The 27921-nt window shown below is 37.0% G+C and overlaps 1 protein-coding gene across 2 annotated transcripts; it reads right to left on the reverse strand.

Annotated features, from left to right (window-relative positions):
- Positions 1-7234: 7234 nt before the first annotated feature.
- On the reverse strand, positions 7235-27377 carry LOC131398918 (aldo-keto reductase family 1 member C23-like protein). Of its 2 annotated transcripts, none has more exons than XM_058532835.1 (10): positions 27349-27377; positions 21728-21791; positions 19307-19474; positions 18338-18454; positions 16702-16779; positions 16137-16259; positions 13023-13132; positions 11947-12112; positions 8967-9049; positions 7235-7277 (listed from the first exon to the last, which is right to left on the reverse strand). In XM_058532835.1, the coding sequence occupies exons 1-10, from the start codon at positions 27375-27377 to the stop codon at positions 7235-7237; spliced, it is 981 nt and encodes a 326-aa protein (XP_058388818.1). The 2 variants fall into 2 exon arrangements, with proteins under 2 accessions (XP_058388818.1, XP_058388817.1); XM_058532834.1 differs by lacking the exon at positions 27349-27377 and adding an exon at positions 22955-23004 and having other exon boundaries at positions 21728-21827.
- Positions 27378-27921: the final 544 nt, after the last annotated feature.

The raw sequence follows: 27921 nt of genomic DNA on the forward strand, positions 1-27921 counted from the left end.
AACTGGAATGCCAGACTTGTGGCAAGGAAAGAGGTTCATTATAAAAAGGCAGCCAAAAAGAAGCAAGTTAAAACTCAAAACTGCCTCCTCGAAGGGAAAAAAGGTAGAGGTCTTTATTTGAAGTTTTAGGTAGGGAGGAAGAGATGTGCCCTTGCTCGGTGGTGCCTTCCCAGCAGCCTATGTTTGGACCTGAAGACTGAATTTCTTTTCCCTTGACTGTGCACCTTTTTGGTTAGGTTTTGTCTTCATCCTACATTAGGACCTGCGAGGCTGAATCTTGACACCTGGACCTTGATTTCCTGAATAAAACAGCTGACTCCTATACTAAGGAGGAACAGAAAGACCTCCTTAGTTTTAATCAACAGTTTATTATGCTGAGCATGCACAGCTGCTGTTAGCAAAGCTTATCTAAAAGTTTTCACTCTGGGAAAGATTTTAACTACTTTGTTCTTTGTTTCACTGGTCACTGCCATCGTCCCAAGGGGGTCCTCATTTTGCCAAGGGGGCAGGCAGAGACAGGTGAGGAATGAGTATGGGTTTAGTCATCCTCCTGGAGTTTGGACCCATCCTGAAGGAGCTATTGCCATATAACCAAGGAGACTCCATGTCTGGGCCGAGCTGCCCATGTGAAAGGTCTCTTATTAATGCCAGGGAGGATCTGAATCTTTAGGCCACAGACTGGAGCCCAGGACTTCAGTCTCCAAGACAGAAGGCTCAACTATCTGTCTTTGTAAGGTTCTCCTGCAAGATGCCTTGTAACAGCCGTTTGATCCCAAAACCCATCGGTGGCGCCCAGGGCCATGCTTAGTCCATAAGCTCCCAGAGGCATAGTGTGTGGTAGCCAGGGTCTCTCTGGAAATTTGGATCCCAGGACAGGGGCCAGGCTTACTGGACAGTTTATATGTTAACAACCAAGTCCTGTTGTTGCAGTCCCCCAACGGGAGGGAAGCAGACTCCAGTAATTTGAGAAATTGGTGTGGTAAAATCGACAAAAGGATACACGCTGTCTCTGAAGGTGCACAAACCCAGGATACGTTGGACCCATTTCCAGGTTCAATGTGGCCTAAACAACAAAATTTGCTTGGTGGTCTCAAGAGTTGTTTGCCCTTCGTAGGACCACGTAACCTTAACCAAGGAATCTGACTGATTTGGCAGGCCCTTCAATCTCATGAAGGGCAATAGCCCAGCCTCTGTTTTGTAAATGACTCGTGAGAGACTTAATATCTTGGATCACCTGTTCTTAAGCAGTGTCACACAAAAAGATATATCCACGTAATGCCAAAATGTGGTATTATTTAACTGTTTCAGGAGGAGGAGCAGAGGTTGTGTGACACGGCAGGGCTACTGAGGTACCCACAGAAGGCTGGGAGAATGTCCATTGAGTGCCTTCATAAATCAGGGCAAACCAGGTATCAAGTACAACAAGGTAGTCAAATTGATGCCAGCAAGGTAGTCACCTGGATTCCTTTGTGTGTCCTAGATGACTTCCATAATATTTGGCAGGACAACCACATTTAAGTTACAATAATCAGCTGTGAGTCATCACTCCATTTTGCCTGCCTTTAAAATTGGCCATAGGGGCTATTAAATGGAGAATTATTGTTTGAATTTTAACATTTCCAGCAAGATCTTTAATAATCGAACATTGATCCTCCATAACTTGTCTCAGATGGCACTGGAGCATACTAACAATTTTCCTGGTGGATGCATTTCCACAGGCTCCCATTTTGCGTGTCCCAACAACAATTCCAGTGATTTGATCTCTTTTCACGTGAGAACATGACATGTGAAAGATTCCATGGGTCCTGAGGGGAATACAAAAGTGACCTGTGAGAAAATAACAGAGCCTGTGGACTGCCATTATCTTCTGGTCAGAACAAGACAGCCAGCAAAGGAAGGAGTGAGGGGGCATGCAGATGCCCTCAAATAAATTAGTTAATGGGAAAGTTCCTTAAAAAGACAAATTTTAAGCCTGAAGTAACTGAATCACTCAATTGGCTGGTTAAATCTGAATTGGCCTGATTCAGCTTTTCACTATGGAACAGAAGCAGAGGTTCATGTAGGGGGGTCAGGAAGAAGAAGGAGCCGAGAGTGGTAATCATGGGTTAAAGGCATGGAATTGAAGCTTGATAACAATTACGTAAAGAGTGAGTTCTAAATATTTGTAAATACGGTTTAACAATTAAATGAAAATACCAAAATCTTTAAAAGCAAAATAATATTTGCTAGGAAACAAACACTGATTTATCTATTTTACATTGAAGTCATCAAAATATACTCTTGTCATTGGCTTTGGTAGATTAAGAGAAATCAAGTAGGTTCTAAAAACAATCACTAATTTAAATAAAAATTCATAGCTGTTGTGTCTAGTCTCCTGTCTTTTTCATCTATCGAGGTTTTCCTCTTTTTATTCAAATCATTAATTTTTATATGACTTCCAATTATTTCTTTCTTCCATCTGTCTTTTCTTTCTTTCTTTCTTTCTCCTTTCATAAATGATTTTCCCTTCTTAATTCCTTTGAGAGTGCTAAACCAAATTATTTTCATGTCATGCTCAGATGATTCCATTATTTTATTTATTACAGTGTGATTTCTTTCCTATTTTGGGGGTCTATTGGTTCTTTTTCTTGGTAGTAGATATCCTGGTTTGCTTCGTTATTTTTGATTTGAGAAATAATCTTGTTCCTGAATGTCTTGAGGTCTTGTAGTAACACTCGTGGTTCCAGGGCTTAGGTTAGGATTCAGGATTATTGTACCCTTCCTTCTGAATGTCCAGTTTCCTGACTTGGATTCCAAATAGATCAATATTGGTATAACTCTTGGGCCTTTTACTTGGAGCATCTTCGCTGAATCTCTGTAAGGGCTTGCATGATTTATCAACTCCTTTGCATTTTGAATTGCAATTCCCATGGACTTTTACTGGCAAGGATTATTTCTTACAGCTTTAATTCCACAGAATCCAATGCAGAAATTATCACCAAGGTAGTAACTTTGCACAGTTGACTCAATTCTACAACTACAAGGCTGTTCTTGCAGTCTACCTTGGACATAGGTGCCATTCAGAGACCACGCTGTCTCAAACTTCATCTCTGAATCTTCCTATAGGCCCAGGGAATATCTGCTGTTTACTTTTGTGCTACAGCAAGCCATTATGGAATGAAATCATTACTTTGGTATGCAGGGTATGAAATAGTTTTGGCATCTCTAAATTCTGTGCAGGCAGAAAATGTCTAGCCTAGGTGCGCTGTCCAAAGCTGCAGAGATAAGCAGGTCAACTCACAGAGGCAGATGGTCCCGTGAGGTCTATTCCACTTTTCTTATGAAGGAAATACCCCCTTGGACACCAGTTTCATGAAAACTACTCCACATGATCTCAGGTGATTAAGAGTGGCAACCTGATAACCTAGTTCACTAAGATGTATGTGATTACCAGAGAATGACCCCGCCTCCTGTTCCAGTTCACCGTCACAGACCTCAGAATTATCAGAAACATCGACATCTTGACTACATGAGTATCAGATCCTTTAACAGTTGTGTCATGAGACAGTCACAAAATCTGTTAGCAGGTGCTAACAATTTTTTTATTAATTAACAGAAATAAACTATTAGAAGGAATAATAATTGGAACAGATATTTTTTATGTTTATTAATAAACTTTATGTTTTAGAATATTTTTGGATTTGCAGAAAATTTCAAATGAAGTACGGAGAGTTCTCATCTGACCTCCTTTCCCCCCTCCCTCATTTTTCCTATTGTTAGAAACATGCCATTACTCAGAGATACGTGACAACTGATGAGCCAATATTGATACATCACTATCAATTAAGGTCAATGGTTTACATTAGGGTTCCTCTGCATTGTACAGCTCTATGAATATTGAAAAATGCATATTGATGTGTATTCACCATTACTGTCTACATACAGAATAGTTTCATCACCCTAAAAATCCTCTGTGCTCCTCTTATCCATCCTTCCCTTTCTCTCTTCCTCCAAACCCCTGGCAACCTTGATCTTTCTGCTGTCTCCTAGTTTTTCTTTTTCCAGAATGTGATATAGTTGGAATCATACAGTATGTGGCCTTTTAAGACTGGCTTTTTTCACTTAGTAATATGCATTGAAGTGTCCTCCATATTTTTTCATGACTTGATAATTCATTTCCTCTTATCACTGAATAAGATTCTACTTAATGGATACAAGTATGTATCCATATCCCACGATCCTCTATACATAATTTGGCAGGTATTAAAATCTGTTATAAACATCTGTGTAAAGGCTTTTGTGTGGACACAAGATTTCAACTCCTTTCGGTAAATACCAGGGAGAACAATTGCTGGATCATATAGTTAAAGTATGTTTAGTTTTGTAACACACTGCCAAACTGTCTTCTAAGGGGGCTGTACCATTTTGCATTCCCACCCGCAATAAAGTGAAATTCCTATTATCCACATCCTCACCAGCATTTGAAGTTGTCACTGTTTTGGATTTTGACCATTCTAATAGATGTGTAGTGGTATCTCTGGCTCTCCTTTTCTTTTTTTAATTTGCAATTCCATAAAGACAAATGATGTTGATCAAATTTTCGTATTCTTATTTGCCATCTCTGTATTTTCTTTGGTGATGTGTCTGTTCAAATCTTTTGTTCCTTTTCAAATTGGGTTGTTCGTTTTCTTACTAAGATGTTTTATGTGTTCTTTGTATATTTGGATATTGATCCTATTAGACAGAATTTCATAGGTAGTTTTTCATAGTCTGTAGTTTGTATTTTCATTCCCTTTACAGAGTCTTTCACAAGCAGATGTTTTTTTATTTTTTATTTTTAAGGAAGTCTAACAATTTTCTTCTTACATGTATTGGGCAATTGATGTTGTATCTAAAAAGTCGTCACAATGCCGAAGGTCACCTAGATTTTCACCTATGGTATCTTATAGAGTTTTACAGTCTTGCATTTTATTTTTAGGTCGATAATCTATTTTGTGTAAACTTTTGAGAAAGGTGTATTATCTGAATCTAGATTTATTTTTTGCATGTGGATGTCTAGCTGTTCCAGCACCATTTGCTGAAAACACTATTCTTTCCTCACTGCATCGCCTTCTCTCTTTTCTCAAAGATCAGTTAACTCTACTTCAGTGGGTCTATTTCTGGGGTCTGTATTTGGTTCCATTGATCAGTTTCACCAATAACACACTGTCTTGATTGCTGAAATTTTCTAGTGAGCCTTGAAACTGAGTAATATCAGTCCACTCACTTCGTTATTCTCCTGTTCCCAGTAAGTCACAATTCTCTGTATCCACATATCTCTCCAATTTTAAGGTCTGCAATTTGCCGTGACTTCAATTTTCTGATGGATATAAAGAAAGTTGTTGATTCTTAGTTTGTTTATCGTTTTTCTTGTTATGAGGGTGGAAGACTTGACTTCCGAGGTCTTTACCTTTGAGACCGGAAACTGGACGTCTAGCTCTTTAAAAATTATTAAAATTTGGCCCTCCTTTGTGAACCGTTCTGAATTAGACAACATAGTTTCTTCAGCCTTTGCATCTTCTTATCTTTTTCCTGACTGAAGCAGACTAAGGAAGTTCGCTTGGCTACATTTGTCATATAAACTGATCTTCCAAGGGTAGCAACCCTTCAAGATGAATTTTAATCAATTGACTAAAAAAAAGTCCAAGGAAGAATGATAAAAAAAAGAGGTGCAATTTCAGCCCGTTGAAAGGATTCAATCCCAATGATTATGAACTAGGTCTTAACAACATAAGGTTTTCTATAGTGATACAAATGTGAACTAAAATCTGAGGACATATATCACCTTCTCTAATTCAAAGGAGGAATTGTTTTAGGAAAGACCCTGGGTTACACAGCTTGTTGGTTTGCTCCCAGTTGAAGAGCATGGCTTTAGAAAGCGCTGTTATGACAGGTGAATGTGGTCGTGAGAGGAAGCAATAGTTGCAGGTACAGGTGTTAGAAAGTGTACCCTGGTCCAGAACAACTGTCAGTCTCAAAGCTTTTATTGTCCCTGTTTGGTCCATGATAGTGCCATATTTTACCAAACTTATCTGATAAAATTTATTTCTCTACCATCACGTCACTAAGTTTGTACCACTAAAATTATATAAAATAAAGGTATTTTTTTTTATAAATGATGTTCCTAAAAGTTAAATGTTGTTGTGCTATTTTGTGTATATATTTTCCAATGGTGTTTGAAAATTTTGGAGAATTGGAATTACCGAATGTATTTGCCATATTAATATTGGCTTCATAGAAAATATTAATCACTTAGGAATATTTTGTGTTTTGTATTTGTGAGAGTGCCTTGCTTTGTGCTTGAATCATATAAAAGGTCAAGTATACTAACTTAATTTTTTTTTTTAACATGATAAACTTTGATAGACACGGAGTTAATCTTCTGGGTGATTTGATCTGTCAGTTGTTTCTTTGAATTCTTGCCCAAATACAACCCAGCAAGCTCCTTACTGTTACCTGGACACACATGGCCATCTAATCCTGACTCTTAGCTCTGACACTTTGGTAAAATACTGTGGAATTTTTTTTTTTTTTTAATATGTGCAGGATAGAAACAGCAAAGATTCATTTTCCAAAGGTTCTCAAACAGATACGTGATCAACTCCATCCTCCTAAAACTTCTGTATGTCTGAGGCCTAATTATCCTTCCAGGCTGCTTCCCCTCCCATCTCCTGGGCCAGTCCTGCCATACGGGTACTTCATTCCGGGATTTCCTAGAGCTTTGATGGAAAGGAATGTTTGCACTGCTGGTCATCCTTGCAACAGGTGCCTCTCCTTACAGACAAATTGAAGTTGAAGGAACACTGACTGATAAATACCTGATAACTAGTACATCCCTAGAGTATGAAAACTTTACCCACTCCACTACAGAAATATCTATAAAATTGGTGTTATTATATCCCCTACCACAGTCCCTACATCAAACTCTATGCAAATCAGTGTTTGGCTCTCATGAGTCAGAAAGAAAGAAAGTATACAAAACAGACTGGAGTATGTAAGAGATTTATAGGGAAAAAATCTTTAATTTTTACCAAAAGTGACAAAAATGGAGTGCCTTTCCTCCTGAGCTGTGGACTTAAGTCTAGGTGAGTAAGAGTTCTTAACCAGCATGGATGGAACCCATGCTGACATGTCTAATCACAAACATCTGAGACATTTCCTGCCTCATTATCCACATGTGGAGTCTCTGGTAGAAGTCAGGACAAAGGTCATTAGGTCAATATTCATCAGAAAATGGATACTCAGGGTGGTCAGCAACACTGAAATGAGAAAGAACAATGCATATATGGGTTCAATGACTCTGTGTCTAGGGTAGTAAAGAAGTGATTTCTATAAAGCTGTCAGTAGGGTAAAGTTGAACATTTTATTTCCTGACTGGATGTGAAGTCTGCCTTTGTTTCTTTCACAAACGTGACTTTACAATAATTTAAAAATAATAATAATAATTAAACTATTGAAATGGTATTCCCTGCCCAGAACTTAACGCACATAAGATGCAGAGTCAAATATTCAAATATGTTCCTCTCCTTAGGTACATCTGTCTATAAAGCAACAAGAGAACCTGTCCTTTCTTATGTCAAATCCTCAGTGGAAGAAGAGACTGATTCTGCCTTATTTTGCACACGACAAGTCCAGCCACATGCTTAGCACTAGTAAATACTTTAGGTGACACCTGGTACTGAATGCAATTCACTTCCATTTTTTAATATATTAACAATTTACTAACTGCCTACCACATACGACACATCCAGTTAGATCCAGAAATGGAAAGAATGTCACATATAAATTGTGTCCCATTTCCAAGGAGCTTACTGTACAGTAAGGAGAAATCTATTCAGTAAAAACCCAAAATAGAAAGTGATAGAAAAATGCTCGACTATTATTAAAATCTCTAACTAACTGTAAGGATTACTGATTGATTACCACTCTCTCTTTCTCTCTGAAATATTTCCTTTTCTTATTCTTCCCTGGTCTCTATATTAATAAATATATCAGCAAGGAAAATAATATATCTACCAACTATTGAATATTTACAATTTGCCATGATGCTAATCCTTTTCCATACATTATCACATGTATTAATTACTATTATAAATTGAAATTCTCACAGACAAAAGGAATGTGCATTCCTCCCTTTCCCTCATTTATAATGAAGGCCTTTTCACAAAATTCCAGAACCTTAGAACATTAAAAAATACTAAAGATCTTTTGGAGGCTCTAAATTTTCTCCTAGAATGGTCCTTTTGCCTCCACACTCCTTTGGTTTAAATCTCTCTTCCTGAAAACTCTATCCTCTGCATTGAGATCTCCGTATTTCAGAAAATCTAAACCAAGAATTCTGATGGACCCCACAAGGCCAGGCTTTCAAGAAGGAAATGCAGTATTTGGGTCCTGAACAAACATGCAATGAATGGTAAGGGAGAAATTTGGGAACTTATGAAGGACATAAACTTGCCACGATCTCATGAGGGTCCCATATTGGGGAAAAGGGAATTTCTGGTGTGGAACACAAGCTTGATGAAGAAGCTTTTACTTGATAATGAGTTGAAAAGTTGCGAGAAAAAGATGACAAATAAATTTTGAAAACATTGATTTAGGCTACACTGGTCATATCCACAGTGTGCGTCCACTATATTGTCATAGAAATGGGAGGCCTACATGGAAGATGTAGAGCCAGCAATGATATCGAGGTTGTCGGAAAGTTACATGGAATGATGGGTACACGACGTATGTGTGTAAGTCCAAGCTGACCCTGGTCCACTCACAATGTTGTTGTCTCAGTGAACAAAGCTCTGGAGTGAGTCTGGGATGAGATTCCAGAAATCTCCTGTCTCATCCCTGACTCAAACTGGCCTCTGTCTTCCTGGTATGGATGTAAATTTTAACATCATCAAACACATATTATCCTCAAATGAATTGAGGCAGACATATTTACGAAAGTCACTTACATGAGACCAGGAAGATATCGAAGATTTCGGTTTAGGCCATCTAGGACTTTCATGTCCTCTGAAGTCAACTGAAATTCAAACACCTATGACAGAAGTAGAAAGATTTTTATGATTTCTAGATTGCATGATTGCCAATCTGGAAAATCCAATCAAATCAGACTGAATAGTAGACAGGCAATACCAAAATGTCTTAGATGTTTCCTAAAGTTTTTAACGACATCAAGTGAAATATTCAAGTGGTAATAAATATCAGGCAGAAATTAAATAGAAATCCAACCCTAGATATAATATATTGAAACTGTACAAGACAACAGACAAAAAGGAAAACTTTTTAAAAAGCTGAGGGAACAAAGCTGACATTGTTCAAAGCGATAGTGTAGTGTACTTAGAAGATCCCGAATAATCTAGAGATGAATTGTAAAAATACAACACATAATTTAGAGATTTTGAATAACACAGATGGATTTCTATATGCCATCAATGAACAGTTAGAATGTGAAAAAAAATTTTGGAGATAATTTAAACCAATAATTCTCCAAATCCTAATGATGTCATGTTCAAAGATCATAGAAACTGGTTTGAAGAGCATATCACTCTCTAAATGTGGGACACTTTTAGCTTCAAAAAGAATGTCAGTAATGGCTAATGTGTTGAACCAAATAAATCCATCAATCCATAGTATCACTCCAAGATAGTGGTAGATAGAGAAGATAGAGAGATAGATGATAGATAGGTAGGTAAATAGATAGATAGATAGATAGATAGATAGCCGGCACAATGTCAACAATTTCACAATTGATGAATCCAAGTAAGGCATTTATTGCATTATTTTTTCAACTTTTCTGTACATTTGAAAATCTTCACAATAGAAAGTTAGGAAATAGTTTCCAAAATAATATCAAACATACTAGTTATCAGGGCCGACCCCCATGGCATGGTGGTTAAGTGGGCGCTCTCCACTGCTGGTGGCCCCGGGTTTGGATCCTGGGCGCGCACAGATGCACCACTTGTCAGGCCATGCTGTGGTGGCGTCCCATATAAAGTAGAGGAAGACGGTCACAGATGTTAGCCCAGGACCAGTCTTCCTCAGCAAAAAGAGGAGGATTGGCATGGATGTTAATTCAGGGCTGATCTTCCTCACACACACACACAAATACTAGTTATCTATGAATAAATCTAACAAAGGATTATGTAAATGCCTTTGTGGAGAAAGTTATGAAATTTATTATAAATATATAAAGAACACCTATGTATATAAATTCTCATAGCATAATTACGCATTGGAAGTCTCAATATTGTAAAGATGCCAATTTTCTCCAAATTGATATACAGTTTCAACGCAATATGTACCAAAGACTTACACTCTTGTTTTTCATGAGAGTTGAGAAGTGATAGTATATTTTACATAAAAGAACAACTAGTCAAGAATAGTCAAGACATTCTTAAAGAAGAAAAAGTAATGGAGAAAAAATTTTACTTTTCTGAAAAGCACGGCTTATTTTCCATTATAATTAGATAATACAGAAAAGTAAGTAGTTGAATAGAAGAGAGGCCTTAAATGGACTGAGGGACATTCAATATATGACAGAGATGATAATGAAAATCTGTATGAAAATATGCACATTTGATTTTCCATTGAAACATATCTATATTTGGTTCCACTTTCACATTGTATTAAAAATCAATTTTTTGATTTTTTTGAATAAATGAAAAGAGAAAAACACTTTTTCAAGATTCTCTACCTCTTGAATCTGGCTTGGCCTGTAACTTGCACTGGACAAGACAATTTGCCAGAAGCAGTGGTGAGTCTGTTCTGAGCCTAGACACAAAAAGGCTTTGAAAGTATCCACTCTCTCCTTTGGGATTGTGTCACTGTGATGAGATGAAAACAGGTTAGTTGGCTATAGTCTTGCCAACTATATGAAAAATTATATGGGACAAAGTTTATGTACCTCTGACAAATAGCCAAATCAGAGCAGAGCTGCCTGGTTGATCTGATTTAACTGCAAATACACGAGATAGCCCAGCCAAGAAAATTGCTTAGACGAGCCCAGGCTATCAGTCAAACCACAGAATCATGTGCTAAATAAATGGCTTTGTAGTAAACCTCTAAATTGGAAATAGTTTGTTATGAAGCTAAGGCAAATTGTATAAAATGATATCTCTATATGTAAATAAAAAGACAGACAGCTTAACAAAAAGGACAAAGACTTCAACAGGCACTTCAAAAAAGTGGAAACTCAATGACAATGAATACATCAAAATGAAAGTACATTACTGTTCAGGGAAATGCAGACTAAAACCACAGAAATTTGGAGACTGGAGATCCCTGCTACAGTCTGATGTTTATGTGCCCCCAAAATTCCTATGTTGGAATCCTAGCCCCTCTGATGATGGTTTTAGAAAGAGGGGCCTTTGGTGATGAGGTCGTGATGGTCAAGTCCTCATGAATGAGATTAATGCACTTATAAAAGAGACCTGAAAGAGCTCCCTTGCCCCTTCTACTATGAGAGAAAACAGGGAGAAGTCTGTGACCAAGAAGAGAGCCATCACACACCATGCTGAGACCCTGATCTCAGACTTCCAGCCTCTATAACTGTGAGAAAAAAATTTCTGTTTTTCATCAGACACCCGTCTGTGATACTTTGTTAGAACATCTCAAACAAAGAAAATCACAATTCAATTTCATCATTTTGGAATGAAGAAAATGAGATGACATTTGCACAATGCAACAGAGTACATGGCAGACAATGTGGAAACTATAATCTCTGTTTTCTGTGCAATCTGAATTCTATCCAGCCATGCTGCCTTTCTTGTTGCCACAGTAGGAGAAAACCAGTGGGAATACACATAATACACATACATGCTTGAGAAATAACAGGTAACTCATCTGGGATCAAAATTTCTTGATAGCCTTACAAAGAAGAAGACATGTGAAGGATATTCTTTACAGCCCCATGCCTATAGCCTCACTCATCACCTGCATGTTCTCCTTCATCTGCTTCTCATTGATACTCTTGGCCACGACCACAACCCCACGCTGTATCTGGTAGCGAAGAGCAATCAGAGCTGGAGTTCGCTCATACTTTTTTGCCATGGCACAAAGAACTGGATCTTCCAAGAGAACCGGGGAGCTCTGGTCCACCCTGGAAGGCAATGCAGAAATGTTGAAGACTTGAGACTCAGTATTCAGTTTGTTAGGAGGCTTCCTAAACAGATCCAGTAAGTACACTCTAGACCAGTGCTTCTCAAAGGTAGTCCCTGGGCCAGAAGCATTGCTATTATCTGGGAAGTTGTTAGGAAGGCAAATTCCATGGCTTCACCCCAAACCGACTGATTCAGAAACTCTCGTATGGCACCCAGAAATCTGTGTTTACAAGCCCCCCAGTCATTTTGATGCATGCTTGAGTTCAGCCCTATGCTTCCAAATCATGGATTTTTTTCTCTTTTACTTCTCAGTGGCTGTTTTTCTTCTCTGATCATAGCCCTCAAAGTAAGAACCAGAGTATGAGAGGAGAAACAGAAAGGAAAAAAACTGGGATAGTTTTATTTTAACTTTTCTAAGATATTGATAATTATTGAGTAGTCCCCAAATGAGAACTATTCATTTTATCGTTACTTACAGTGTACAATATTTCTATAGAAGTTTACAAAAATGTTTCAGGTTGTGATTTTTTCTATCATGATAAACCTGTGAATTACATAATATTATCCTGATTTTAGACATAAAGTAAGTGAGGCTTAGAGAATCTATTAGTAGAAATATGTTAGTTAATAAATATTTAAATCATGACTTAAGCTTACATCTTTTGCCTAAATTTTTGGATTGCATGTATTTTAATGCAGGGATTTGTTATTGATTATTCTAAAGCCAGACATATATAATGTAAAAGTATTGGCTGGGTGACGGAATGATAAAGGGGAAGGATTTCATCCATCCATCCCCTCTCTCCCTGAAACCAGTTGAGAGTTAATTGAAGGAAACTGAGTATGGTATTATTACAAATATTTCATCAAAAATAGTGTTTTAGCTAAATTCCCTGTTGTCTTCATTACCATTGTTTCGGACGTTGGGTTCCCAAAGCACCATAGGCAACTAGGACAATATCTTTTGATTTGCAGAAATCCAGCAGTTTGCTCTGGTTGAGATAAGGATGACATTCCACCTGCAGAATGCCAAGATTAAAAAGTGTCAGATTATATGAAACAGCAAGATGAACATGGAACAGAAAGGTTAAAGGAAAGAAAAGCTGAATAAAAAAATGTGTAATATTAAAGTAAACCTGCAAATAGCAAAATCAAGTAATGTTTTTTTTTTTTTTTGCTGACATAGATTAGCCCTGGGCTAACATCCATGCCCATCTTCCTCTACTTTGTGTGTGGGATGCCTGCTACAGCACATCTTGATGCGCAGTGCATAGGTCCGTCCCTGGGATCTGAACCTGCGAATCCCAGGTGACTGAAGCAGAGTGTGTGAACTGAACCATTATGCCACTGGGCCGGCCCCAAGTAATGATTTTTTTAAAAAAAATAAATATTATATCTCTTTTCTCTAAAAGGGTAAAAAAGAAAAAAATTACATCCCTGAGAACAAGTGACTCTACAGATCAGATCTTGGTTACACAACAACATTGTACACTACAAGGAGACATGAGTAATTCCACATCTGGGACAGGAAGAGAACTGTTTGAGCTTCAGATGTCAAATTGTGCCAAAAAGTAAGAGATTCCTCAAATATTCATGAAGGGATGTCTAAAGGACAAAAGAACCAGTGTGATGGGATCCCACTGTTGACATTTGGGTGCATTTCAGCATCAAAGGGAATGATGACTAAAAGCAACTATTACACATAGAGTAAATAAAAATCCATGAGTCCATAGTGATGAGAGAGAAAGACAGAGACAGAGATAGAGAGAGAACAAAAATAATCGTTCCCACTGATGGTGATTATTACAGTAAATGCTTTCTCAGAACACTGATAATTAAAGGGAAGAAATTAAGCTTCTACCCTGCCTTATAAGAATAATTGTAGTTTATCCTGACTTGATGAGGAAATGTTCTTTTTACAATAAAACATTTAGGTAAGAAAATTGTAAAGAGTGTTTAAAATAGAAAATTATTGTTAACAAATACCAATGACATTGCAGATTCAGGGTAAAATCATTGATGGATACTCAACCATTATGTGAAAACCTGGGGGCAATATGACTTCCTCTGATGACAATTATCATCCAGCAGATTGCTAGGTAATTTCAAAGGGGAAAAGACACATTTACAAAGAAAAGACTTGGCTACCACTAGCTGAACAAAGAGAACAAAGCTAACATCTCTCATAGTGGGACAACTTGTCATGACAGGCTTCCTACTACAGTTCCATTTGAGGGAAACAGCATGCAGAGGACATTTTCTTGCCAAAAATGTTTAACCTTGATGTAATAAGGCATTCTGATCTAACTTCTAATTTACAGAAACTGGAAATAGGGAAACAAGTTAATTAACATCACACAATAACAATTGGATAAATCCAGAATATTCAACAAAAATCTGTTTGTATGTCATGGTAATAAAGGGGCTGAGTGACCATTCTAGGTTAGGAGAGCTTAAGAATCATGACCAAGAGTAATATGTGGACTGCAATTGGCTCCTTATTAGAAGGAAGAAGATCTATAAAAAACATTGGGAAAACAGTATGAGGATTGAGTCTGGACTGGATAGTGGACAATAAGCTTTCTGATGTCTGTAGGGGTGAATTGTCATATCTAGAGCTTACTTTGAAGAGAGTCAGCAAAATATTAGATATAGGCATTCAGATAGAGCCATATATATATATACACATATATTTGGAAATGTGGCAAAATGGGAAACATTTTGAATATAGGAGGGAAAACATGGACGTTCTCTAGCATACTTTTAACTTTTCTGAATGTATGAAAATTTTCATAATAAAAATTGATAGTAAAACTAATGCTAGAATCACATCAATGTTTTAACATTTATCATTGGATATCAATAGTGCTATAACACGGTAAGTCAAATTCTTCAATGTTATAAGCCACACTTTCCAATCAAAGACGCTTACTCCTTGACCCCAAGTTATACCTTGATGACATTATTGTAAATTAAATAAGACATTCACAGAAGGACAAGTCTACATGATACCTGTTATATGAGGAATCTAAAATAGTCAAACTCATAGAATCACAGAAAATAATGGTGGTCGCCAGGGGATGGGAGGAGGGAGAAATCAGAAGTTGCTAATTGTGGCCATGAAGTCTCAATTCTGTAAGATCAATTAGTTCTAGAGATCTGCTGTATAACATTGTCTGCATAGTTAAATATATTGTATTGTATTGTGTTGCACGCTTCAGAATTTGTTAAGAGGGTAGATCTCATGTTAAGTGTTCTTAATATAATAAAATAAAAATAGAACAAAAAAAGTAACAGCACAGAAGCAGACATAGAATAATGTGTTGAAGAGTTAATATAAGTGTAAAAATTGAGAAGAATCAGACTAAGACTGAGTAAATCACAACGTCTGCATTACGTTTCTGCTAAATGTTCCTGAGTGTTGATTTTTCCCACCATTAGTATCAACATAAAACATCCCTCTAGCCTGGATGACTTTCAAAGTCTCCAGTTCACTTTTCTTGTATCGTTGCTTCCTATTCAAAGATTGGTGAAAGCAGAGATACTGAGACAAAGGATTCAGACATCCAAACCACACAAAAACCACTGACACCTACCTGATCTTATTTTCAATCTTTCATTATTTACTATGCATTCCATGTTTTCAATACCTTCCTTTCTGTACACAGTTCCCCCCAAATCACTGTCACCTAGCCTATCTCTGGACATCCTTCACAGCTCAGGGAAATGTCACCTTTCCTCTAATGTCTGGTAAGAATTCCAAGCCTCTGTCACCTCCTTTACTTTCCCTAAATTTTTATGCACAACTTAATATTGGGGTCTCACTACTTTTTGCATTAAGACTTTACAAAACAAAGATACAACTATGGGTTCTATGCACACCCATGTAGACAGAGTCTCTGCTCTCTAGAATCTTCTGTTCCATAAAGGTAAGATAAATAGGAGGGGAGGTGAAATAGACATCTGGCAGTAGTGCAAGAAGGAGATGAAGAACAGAAAGGAGAGGAGGCCAAGGGGGCTCACCTGGTTGCAGACGGGCTTGTACTTGAGCCCTGGCTTGTTCAGGATCATCTCCAGCTGCCTGCGGTTAAAGTTGGACACCCCGATGGACTTGGTCAGTCCTGCATCCTTACACTTCTCCATGGCCTGGGGAGGAACGGGTGGTGAAGAATCATTTGTGCAGTTGGCTATAGATCAAGTATAAGTGCAAGAAAAATCTGTTAAAGGAACAACTGTCAAGAAATGACAATGAAGCCAATTGACATGATAATCAAGAAGAGAAAAAGTAGTAAGTTAAACAGGGGAAGAAGGTAGTGACAGTGAGATTAAGAATTACTGTCTTCGGCTTAGAACAATGTGAGAGAGTATTACACATTGAAGGAAACAGATGCCTATCCTCATTGTCCCAAATTCTTCTGCTCCATTTATCTCTGTAAACATTTCACTAATGATTTCCTCCACACCAATACAGCATATTTGTTCTTTTAAAGTTTATGAAGGTGCATAGCCTATTCTCACAAGTGAAAGAAATGAACCAGATTCTCCTTCTCCCAGCATCCACTCTGTGCTCCCTACTCCAAGCACTCACCTGCCAAGTGCCACAAAGATCCACTGTGTCAAATATTGCTTTTCCATGTTCATCTTTTGGATAAAGTTCCTCCCCCGGCTGAAATAGAGGCAGCCATTTTAGTGATGTCACAAAATAATTTCTCCATACTTAGCCAGGCTGCCAGGGATATCTAGGGCCAAGACACAAAACTTCCATGAGGTAGGTGGTGTAACATTCTGGATACTAATATTTGTAAAGTGATTTGCATATGGAGTTCTAAGGAATGTCTTTAGGAGACAGGCTTCCTCTCATCTCTTACACTTATTTTATGTTTTAATAAATACTATTTTCCTAGGTCTTAAAGGGGCTCATAGTGACTTAGATTATCCTTATCTACCGCCTATATTTTCCACTTGCAAAATGCCTCCCTCGCACTGGCAATGACAGTAGGTTACATGGATTTATTTCCAGAATAACTATGACAATCTTGACCCAGGCTAGACAATCACAATTCCTTATCCCTCTGAATATTCAATGGTACAAGGGCAGGCACATGAACCACATAGTGTCATTTGAGTTTCTCTTCACAATTAGTATAGATATTGGAAGATCCAGAGACATTCTCAAGTGTTAATGACCGTGATCTTTTACTGTCCCAAGGCCATATTTGCCACCAATAGAAAATATTGTGACAAAAATAAAGTAAACCAAGAGTAATGCAATGTTAAGGGATAGGGAAAAGTGTGTATTTCTGAAGACTACTCCAAATCCTTAAATCTATCCATGGCTTGGACTACTCATTTACGCAGTCCAATAAACTCTTTTGAATAGGATAGCTTGAGTAGCTGTCTATAACTTAAAATCAAGAATTCTACATAACACAATCATTAATGGTTAAGTGCAGTCTACAAAATTCCATTGTGAAGCTAGGCAATACTGTAGGCAAGTTCTTGCAAGTCCCTAAGAAGGCTGCTAGTTTTAGACTCACCCAGAGGGACTATCATCATATCTGCTTTCAACTTGAAATGGTGAGAGAGGGGCCAGACCAGTGGCATAGCGGTTAAGTGCGCGTGCTCTACTCTGGCGGCCTGGGGTCTGCAGATTCAGATCCTGGGTGAGCACCAATGCACCGCTTGTCAAGCCATGCTGTGTTGGCATCCCACATAAAGTAGAGGAAGATGAGCACGGATGTTAGCCCAGGGCCAATCTTCCTCGGCAAAAAAGAGGAGGATTGGCAACAGACATTAGCTCAGGGCTGATCTTCCTCACACACACACAAAAATTGAAATGATGAGAGAGGAAATCAACTCATTACACCAAGTGTAAGACAGTTTCATTGCTAATCAGAACTGTGTGAAACTGTGTTTGTGGCATCCCCAAGAGACTCAGGAATCACAGTCAGGACTGCATGTTGAACATGCCTATTTTCATTTCCTCAAGATTTTGAGACAGAGGACTTGAGATTGTTGAACTATTTTCTCTTGGAGGAGTGGAAAGGAATTTAAGGATTCAAAAAAGTATAAAGAGCTAATCAGGAAATATTATTATGGGTATACTTTTCTAGCATAATAATCTCTACATACTTCTAAGGAAAATCTTAATTCAGTCATCCATGCAAGTTGATAGACATTCTGACACAAGAAGCAAAATTGGTGTGACCATGCAAATTGCCAACCTTCAGAGCCATTGGGTAATGAATAATGTAGAGATCAACATAGTCCAGTTGAAGTTCCTTCAGAGACTTTTCCAAGGCTGGTCGAACCAACTCTGGTCGAAGGAAAGTGAGCCAAAGCTGCAGAGGTTAAAGAATGCAAGTTGTGTTGGATTAAAACTTTTTGTCAGTTTTGTTTTTCTTGTTTCACCTAAGAATTAGACATTTTCTACTTGTTGGAAACTGATGACCACAGAGGAAAAATACTTTTTCCTCCTGTCATTCCTTTTTGATCTGACTTACCCATAGACTCTCTTCTATTTTTTTGGATATCTCATCAGTGCCTCTGCTAACAACGGAAATAGATGATCTAAGAGATAAAATGTGTTTTCAAAAAATAGCCACCCCCATTATCTGAATTCTCTTTGAAGGAGTTTACAAAGCAGTTCGCAAAGATAACCTAGTTCTATCAAAAGTTCCATCTTATGGGGAATAAGTAATATCGCTTTAGTTTATAAAACTCTAGGCAAAAAGTGCTTCAAACATATTAGTATGTGCTGAACATAATTCAAGACACTATCGCTACACGTTCTTTAATACACAAAGTCCCTCTTATGTTACTCCTTTTTATTGACGGAGGTGAGAAGTAAGATGTAGAAGGTTAAGAAATTGTAGTAAATTGCCCAGATGATAAGGAAAGCTATAATCTGATCACAGTTCTGTCTGATTCAGCAGTCCATACTAAGTCACACTGATATGGTATGAGTCTCAGAAAAGTAAATAGACTTTACCTTAAAATCATAAAATTGGAACAAAGCAATAATGAGAAAGCCGTCATCATTTTTTGACACCAGATTTAATACATGAATAGGTATGAAGAGTTTGTACCAATAAGCACAATTCACCAAACAACTACTGGTCCTATCATGTAATTGTCATGTCCACACTATCACGTTCACCCTTGTGCATGCACACACATCACATACACAGCACCTTTGAATTGCAGAATAGGTCTTCTCTCTTCACAGTGCCATCTTCAATTTTGCTTTGGATAGCCAGTCCAATTTCCTTTTCATTACCGTATGCATGAGCACAATCGATATGGCGGAACCCAGCATCTATACCTAATTTGGTGTCCTCCACAGCTTGGCTCTTAGGCACCTAGATGAGCAACCAAAGGTAGTAGTCGGATATCTACTGATTGAGACAGAGCTAAGGCACAACTTTTACCTTCCCAAGAAGCAACTTTTCCTCATGTCTTAGGTTAGTTTTCCATGTGTGGTGCTGAACCTATGGCGGTTTGCCTTGGTCTCTCCTGGTAAGTAATAAAAGTGGGGCATTTCAGAAACCCCTTCAATCCTGAGCAATCAATGTTTCATCACTACCATTGAAAGTCCCTAGACCATCCCCAGTTTCAGTGATTTGCTGAAAGAACCATGGGACTCAGCATATAGTTATACTCATGGATATGATTTATATTGTGAGAGGTTACTAAGCAAAATTAACAATGGGAAAAGGTACATGGAAGGAAGTCTAAAGAAACAAGGTGATCACTTCTAAGAGTTCTGTCACACAGAACTAAAATAGTATATAAAATAGTATATAAAATAAAAATAGTATATAAGTTGAAAACATATATATTTAAGTTGTACAAAGTGATGTTTTCATATACATACACATTGTGAAATGAGTACCTCAATAAAGCTAATTAAAATACATATCACTTCACATAGTTAACTTCGTGTGTCTGGTGAGAATACTTGAGGTCTCCTCCCTTAGCAAATCTCAAGAATAGAATAGATTATTATTAACTATAGTCACCATGTGGTACATTAGTTCTCCAGAACTTATTCATCTTATAACTGACAGTTTGTACCTTTGAGCAACATCCTCCCATTTTCCCTACTGCCCCTTCCCCAGCCCCTGGTCACCATTCCTCTATTCTCTGCTTCTATGAGTTTGAGTTTTTAAAGTCCATATATAAGTGGGATCATGCAGTATTTGTCTTTCTGTATCTGGGTTATTTCACTTAGCCTAATGTCCTCCAGGTTCATCTATGTGCTTGCACATGGCAGGATTACTCTCTGTTTTAGGGCTGAATAATATTTTATTTCTTTTTAAGTATTTCAGAATTTTTCTTTATTCAATGATATTGCGAGGAACTAGATACTTGGTCTAACTGCCCTCTGCTGGTCATGCTCTTTCCTTAGGTGGAGGGGCATTCAGAAGTTTATGGAAGTTGAATTTTCAGTGATATCCTTGACCTTTTCCTCTCCTTCAGCCCACTTTGCACTACTAAGTAAACAAGTCCTGTCACCTGTCTCCAAAATGTCTCTGAATTTTTCGTTTTGTTTCATATGTGAAAAAGTGAGACGATGTTCAAGTACTAGTCCCTTGTCATACAACTAGTCTAAAGACAAAATTGGAAGGCTAACTTCTGGTTTCCGGTCTAGTTTCTTGTCCTTTTTGTTCCCTCTTATGTCCAAAGTCCAACTCTACCTATTTGCTTCATTCAAAAATACATTAAAAAGGATGAGGAATTAAAACCTTGTCCTGGAAGACTGTAGCTTATTCCCTTAAATGATATTATACTTCCCATTTGGATTAAATTTGCAAGCTGTAGGAGACATAGGAGGCACACTACAGCTGGAGTATTTATTGCCTGGTACTCAGCAGGCTACCCCACAACAGAACAGCAACTCTCTCCCATTCTTTGTCATTCACCACGTCTACAGCACCTTTTACCGCAAATATTTCTCTGGATCATGTCTTCTTGGTGAGAGGAAAGAATTTTTGAATTTAAGAACTATAAAGAGTGCAGCCGGCCCAGTGGCATTGTGATTAAGTGTGTGTGCTCTGCTGTGGCGGCCCAGGATTCGCAGGTTCAGATCCCGGGTGCGCACTAACTCACCGCTTGTCGAGGCATGCTGTTACAGCGTCCCCTACAAAATAGAGGAAGATGGGCATGGATGTTAGCCCAGGGCCAATCTCCTCAGCAAAAAAAGAGGTGGATTGGCATTGGATGTTAGCTCAGGAGTAATCTTCCTCACAAAAAAGAAAAATAACAGGAATATAAAGAGAAACGACTCCCATGTACCCTCCCTCAAAGCAAGGCAGCTGATAGTCAGTGTTCTTGACTGCTGAGTTTCATTTCTTTTACCAACCTAGGAAATAGATGTAAACTTGATGAAAACCCACAATCATCCGTAGGTGATCGCACAGTCAGACTCTGACGCAGAGTGAACATCACTACTTTGTCTCTTTGTAAAAGGAACAGTTCTAGCCTCATTACAAGAACCAAGTGAGCCTCCCAGAGTCCCATAGGGACTTAATGACTTGACAACCCAAGTCTGCTTCCACTCATGCTAGGTGTATTTTCTTTTGAATGCTCTAACCCAAGACCACTATTCTTACCTCTTCAGGTGCATAGGTCCCAAATCCCAGTACAGGGATGAAGTGGCCATCATTTAGTTCCACACTCCAAACTTTGGGATCCATTGTCTGTTGATTCTCTCTCTAAGTAGACTCTGCTTTATTCTTCTGCCCTCACAGGTTATATGAATAACAGGAGGGTAACATTCGAGTCCACAGTCCAGCTTTTAGCAGACGTACTGTAGAAGGAGCAAGGTTAAACAAAAGCCATGGAGTGAGAAGAGAACGGGATCCAGATAACTTGTTGGTTTTGTTTTATCAAAGAAGAATCTTAATAAACTATTACATAATGACAAAGAAATCATTAATTTCTTGTACAGTAAATTTTTCATTGAGGATCCCCATATTAATAAATTATTACAAGAGATTTCCTGAGCAATTATTGACCAGCTGTTAGACTAGAAACCTCCAGATTCCAATCTCTTTTTCTGTTTTTGCCATGAGGAAGCGCTTTCTTGATCATACATCATTTGAAACAATTAATTATCTTATACCACACACATGCACACACAATTTAGAAGAATTATTAATGAACATTTTTCAAAAATTTGACCCTCCATTAAGAATTTAAGCTTCAAATTGAAAGATAATTTGCCTTTATACCTTTCTCATCAGTAAATTATTTTTGCTTCTTTTAGTTTGCTTTATAAAAAGAATATCCCATTCTGACAAGCATGCAATCTTGAAATGGGTGCTCAAAAAAGACATTTTGGCAAGGTGATTATTGGAGTATTAATTATTAACAGTTTTTATATATCTTTTGCAGTATGAAACCAGAATTTTAGAGCGTGTATAAATTTCATCCAGTTATAACTTTTTGATGACTATCATGATGTAACTACTCAAAGAATTGATGAATATTTTATGTAATTTATTATCTTGCTGAACAGTATTCATGAAAGAAAAACCTGGAAATAACTTAAATTACAATAAATTCTGATGAGTTAGGGAAATTATGATGCATTTATACAATAGGATATTATGAAGGCATTTAAAATTGAACATATAGATTGATGTTAGCAAAATGGTGGACTAGGGAGCTCTGAGTTCTCTCATGTAAACATAAGGAAACAAGCAGATAATACTGAAAAAACCTTATAGGAGGTCTGGAAAACATTCAAACAAAGATCTACAGCAATAAACTGAACACCCAGGTAGGAAAAAGCCAGATTCTAAGTGGTAGGAAATCTCATCGTGTTTTACACACACTTGCCCCTCTCCTTGCCTGGCACAGTGCAGGCTTGGTCTGTAAGAGGCATCAGCCCAGTTCCCACTTACCTCTCTCAAACCAGAGTGATCATAGAAGATAATATTTTTAATGTTCTAAAATACTTGGAAGCTGCCTGAAAGACTGCTGTCTGTTTCGCTTCACTCTAAGCTTTAACTGTAAAATAGCTTGAGTGTATCATTGTTCCTACACAGGGACTATACATGCACAGATGCCAGGGTCAAGAGATTAAGAGTGAAGACATAGAAGAGACCACAGGAAGCTCTGAGGAGAACCTAGGGTGTGTATTTTTTGGATGTGAAGATATTCCAAAAGCAGACAAGTATTCAGGAGAATTAAAAAATTCACACACAGGACAGGAAAGATACATGCTCAGAAAAGAACTGAATAGACCTTCAGCTTTCATGTTGGGAAGATCCCAAGACAAGGAGCATGCCAAGCTAACAAGTGAAGGATTGTCAGTGAACAGAGCAAATCTGTGAAGAATAGGAGAGATGCCCAATTAAACACACACAGAAACACACAAAACAACCCAAAACCATTATTGACTAAAATGAAAAGAAAATTGGCAGAAACCATTCCTGAACAAGCAGAGGCGTTGGACTTAGTAGATAAAGAGTATTAAAACAACTGTCTTATATACCTTGAAATTGCTACAGCAAAAATTTGAGAAAGAACTAAACAAGTCAGGTGTTCATAAAAGAATTAATGATAAGATCAAAAATGATATAAATTATGGAGCCTAAAGAACAGAAAGAAAAAAATGAAGAAATGTGAACAGACCCTAAAGAACTTATAGGACACCTTCCTGTGAACTATATACACATTATCAGAGTCCCAGAAGGAGAAAAGAGACAGAATCCGACAGAGAGATTATTTGAAGAAATAATGAACAAAAACTCTCCAAACTGGATGTAAGACATGAAAAATAAACAAATCCAAGAAATTCAAAGAATTACCAGTAGGATAACCTCTAAGATATCCGCACCAACATACATTATATTTAAACTATTATAAAACAAAGACAAGAGACTATCTTGGACAGCAAAGGAAACATGACTCATCAGGTACAAGGGATCCTGGATAAGATAATAAACAGATTTCTCATCTGAAACCTTGGATGACACAAGATGTTGGAATTATATATTTTAAGTGCTAAAAAAAAAAATGTCAACCAAGATTCCATATCAGGCAAAAATGTCCTTTACAAATAAGGGAGTAATTAAGACAATCTCATATAAACAAAAGCAGAAAGAGAGTGTTCTCATTAGAGCTTTGCTACAAGAAATGAAAAGGAAGTCATTCAGGTTCAATTAAAGGACACTAAGTGGTAACTCAAAGCGGTATGAAGAAATAAAGACCTATGGGAAAAATAAATCTATGGTCAAATATAAAGTCATGTACTTTCATAATTTTGGTTTTTAACTCTACCTTTTCATTCTATAAGATTTAAAAATTGAATGCGTAAAAATAGTTAAGCATCTACACTAATATGTACACAATGTATAAAGATGAAATTTGTGTCATCAATAACATAGTTAGGAGAATGGAACAGAACTGTATAGGAGTAGAGTTTTGCACGACATTGCAGTTAAATTGGTATCAATTCAAAATAGATCATTATAAATTTACCATATTATCTGTAATCTTCATGATAACCACAAAGAAAATAACAATAGAATGTACACAATTGAAATTGAGAAGGGAATCAAAACACTTTACTCTCAAAAACCGTCTAAACACAAAGGAAGATAGTAATGGAGAAAATAAGGGACTTAAGTCATACAGAAAAAAAATACAATGTAAGTCTTTCCCTATCAGCGATTAATTTACATGTAAATAAACTCCACTAACAAAAAGGTATAGATTGGCAGAATGCATTGGGGAAAAAAAAAAAAAAAAAAACAGGATCAAGAATATATTGTCTAGGGGCCAGCCCGGTGGTGTAGTGGTTAAGTGAGCGTGCTCTGCATCAGTGGCCCAGGATTCACAGGTTAGGATCACGGGCGCATACCAACACACCGCTTGTCAAGCCATGCTGTGGTGGCATCCAATACAAAGTAGAGGAAGATGGGCACAGATGTAAGACCAGTGCCAATCTTCCTCAGCAAAAAAAAAAAAAATTATATATATATATATTTTTTATATATATATTTTATATATATATATATATATATATATATATATATATATATATATATAAAAGAGGAGGATTGGCATTGGATTTTAGCTCAGGGCTGATCTTCCACACAAAAGCAAAAAAATATATGTCATCTATAAGATAATCACTTTGGCTCTAAGGACACAAATAGTGGGAAAGGGAAAAATGGTAAAAGATATTCCATGTATATAGTAACCAAAAGAGAGCTGGTGGGATATACCAGTTACAGACAAAATAATTAACACAAAATTTGTGACAAGAGACAAAAAATGGTTATTGTATATTCATAAAAGGGTCAATCCACCAAAAATATAGAACAATTATAAACTTATATGTACTAAACATCAGAAATCCAAAATATATAAAAACTACATTTACAGAATTGAAGGAAGAAATAGATACCACTACAAAACTAGTTGGAAACTTCAATACACCACTTTTCATAATGGATAGTATAATATGACAGATTTTAAAAAGATAGAAAAAAGAGTACTATGAACAACTATACGCCAACAAATTTAGAAATCCTTATGAAATGGAAAATTCCTAGGAACACAGAACCTACGAAGAATGAACCATGAAGGAATAGAAAATCTGAGTAGACCTATAACTGTTAAGGAGAGTGAATCAGTAACCAAAAACCTCCCAACAAAGAACAACCAAAGGCCAGATTGCTTCACTAGAAAATTCCACAAAGCCTTTAAAGCAGAATGAACAGCAATCATTCTTAACTCTTGCAGAACATTGAAGAGCAGGGAACACTTCCTAACTCATTCTATGAGGCCCGCATTGCCTTCGTACAAAGCCAGACAAAAATACTATGAGAAATAAAATCAAAGACAAATGCTCCATATGGTTTGAGAATTAAAAACTATCAAAAAATACTAGAAATTGAATTCAGCAGAATAAAACGCAATTTATACCATGACCAACTGTGATTCATTCTTAGAATGTAAGGATTGTTCAACATGAAAAAAATTAGTAAATGCAGTACACCACATTAATACGATGAAGGAAAAACCACACGATCATCTCAGTTGATGTGGAAAAAGCACTTGACAAAATTCAACACCTTTTCATGATTAAAAAAAAAAACTTAATAATCAAGAAAGAGAAAAAATCTTCCTCAATATAATGAAACCCATATATGAAAAACCCACAACTAACATCATACTGGGATGTTGAAAGACTGAAAACATTTCCCCTTAAGATCAGTAATATGAAAAATTTGCCTGAGTTTGACACTTGTAGTCAGCATAGTTTTGCAAGTTCCAGTTATAGTAGTAAGACAAGAAAAAGAAATAATATGCATGCAAAATGGCAAGAAAAATGTAAAATTATCTCTGTTCCAAGATGATATGATCTTAGATGTAGAAAACTCTAAAGATCAAACAACAAAGTGTTGGAACTAATAAACAATTTCAGCAAAGGTGCAGGATACAAAATCAACACAGAAAACTCAATTACATTACTATACGCTAACAAAGAACAATATGAGGGGGCAATTTATAAAAAGAATTCCATTTACAAAAGCATGAAAATGAATAAAATACTCAAGAAGAACTTAACTAAGGAGGCAAAAGACTTGTAAAATCAAAATTACAAAAAGTTGCTTAAGGAAATTATAGAAGACACAAAAATATGTAAAGACAGTCATATTCATAAATGAAAGATTTAATACTAGGATGATGATATTAACCAAAGTGATTTACAGGTTGAAAGATTTCCTTATATATCTCAATGTATGTGTATCTCCTCTCTTCTCACAGTGGATTTCCTGTACCCCCATGTAATGACCCTACTGAAAGCCAGGTCCTACTGAAAGTTAGAGGTTCCAAGTATCATTCACCATCAGTGAGGAGGTTGTACAGAATACGGTGGCCCGATTGACGACCTCAGATTACAAATATTCAGGATTTGTCCCATGATCACAATGATAGAGACCATAAATTGATGACACTGAGATCAAGAATATACTAGTCGGTATTCCACACCCAAACCTTCCCTTGTACCCTCTGTTTTTGTAGATGTTGTTTGAATTTCACCTACTGAATTTTCTTCTTTAATCAGCCCTCTGATTATTCAACTCCCCTGCCATCTGTCCCACTGAAGTCACTCATTCAAATGCCAGGTGTCCTGTCAGAAAATTTCAAACTTTAATGTCCGTACAACCCAAGGGGAACTATAGTGTTATTCGCATCAGTTTGGTGTTACCTGTTTCTCCTTTTTAAGAAATTCAGCATCCTCCAATGCAATGGGCTACCATCTAACCATAACCCTTTTGTAACCTTTCCTCCAGTCACACTGTCTTCTGAGTATTTGTTTCTGTATAAACATGGGAAGGAAGCACTGGTTGGGATGAGGTCCCAATGTGATGAACACTATACTTACTATAGTGTTGAAATATATATATAGAATGTGTCTGGATTTACATTAAAATTATTTCTATTTTTCTCTACTAATTCACAGACTTGAATAACAGTCAGTTTTGCATGCTTAGGGAAGGGATTGTGATTGTTACTTTAAATAATTTCTGAAAAGAAAGAAAAATCAAACTTTCTAATATCACTACATTCTGTGGAATTATAGGGGGATAGGGCAGATTTGCTCCTAGTTAGCTATATTCTTAAGTGGGTTTCCAACATTAAACATAGAAAATAGGATATTTTAGAACTGCCTTATGAATAATAAATAGAAGTTAACAATCTGCAACAGTTAGAATACTATTAGGTATAATTTCTAAAAAAAATAGTATATGGAAATTTTCTGATTACAGCTTTAACGAAG

Source organism: Diceros bicornis, chromosome 36 (assembly GCF_020826845.1).
Source record: "Diceros bicornis minor isolate mBicDic1 chromosome 36, mDicBic1.mat.cur, whole genome shotgun sequence".
Lineage (NCBI taxonomy): Eukaryota > Metazoa > Chordata > Mammalia > Perissodactyla > Rhinocerotidae > Diceros > Diceros bicornis.

Bases quoted from the DNA above. Each gene is read 5' to 3' on its own strand.
- LOC131398918 (XM_058532834.1), bottom strand. From the start codon at position 23,004: ATGCCTCTTACAGACCAAGCCTGCACTGTGCCAGGCAAGGAGAGGGGC. The intron at 21,828-22,954 runs GTGTGTGTAAAA...GTCTACTTAGAG, and splicing joins CCAGGCAAGGAGAGGGGCAA to AGAGAATCAACAGACAATGG. The intron at 16,780-18,337 runs GTTGGCAATTTG...CCTCTATTTCAG, and splicing joins ATTACCCAATGGCTCTGAAG to CCGGGGGAGGAACTTTATCC.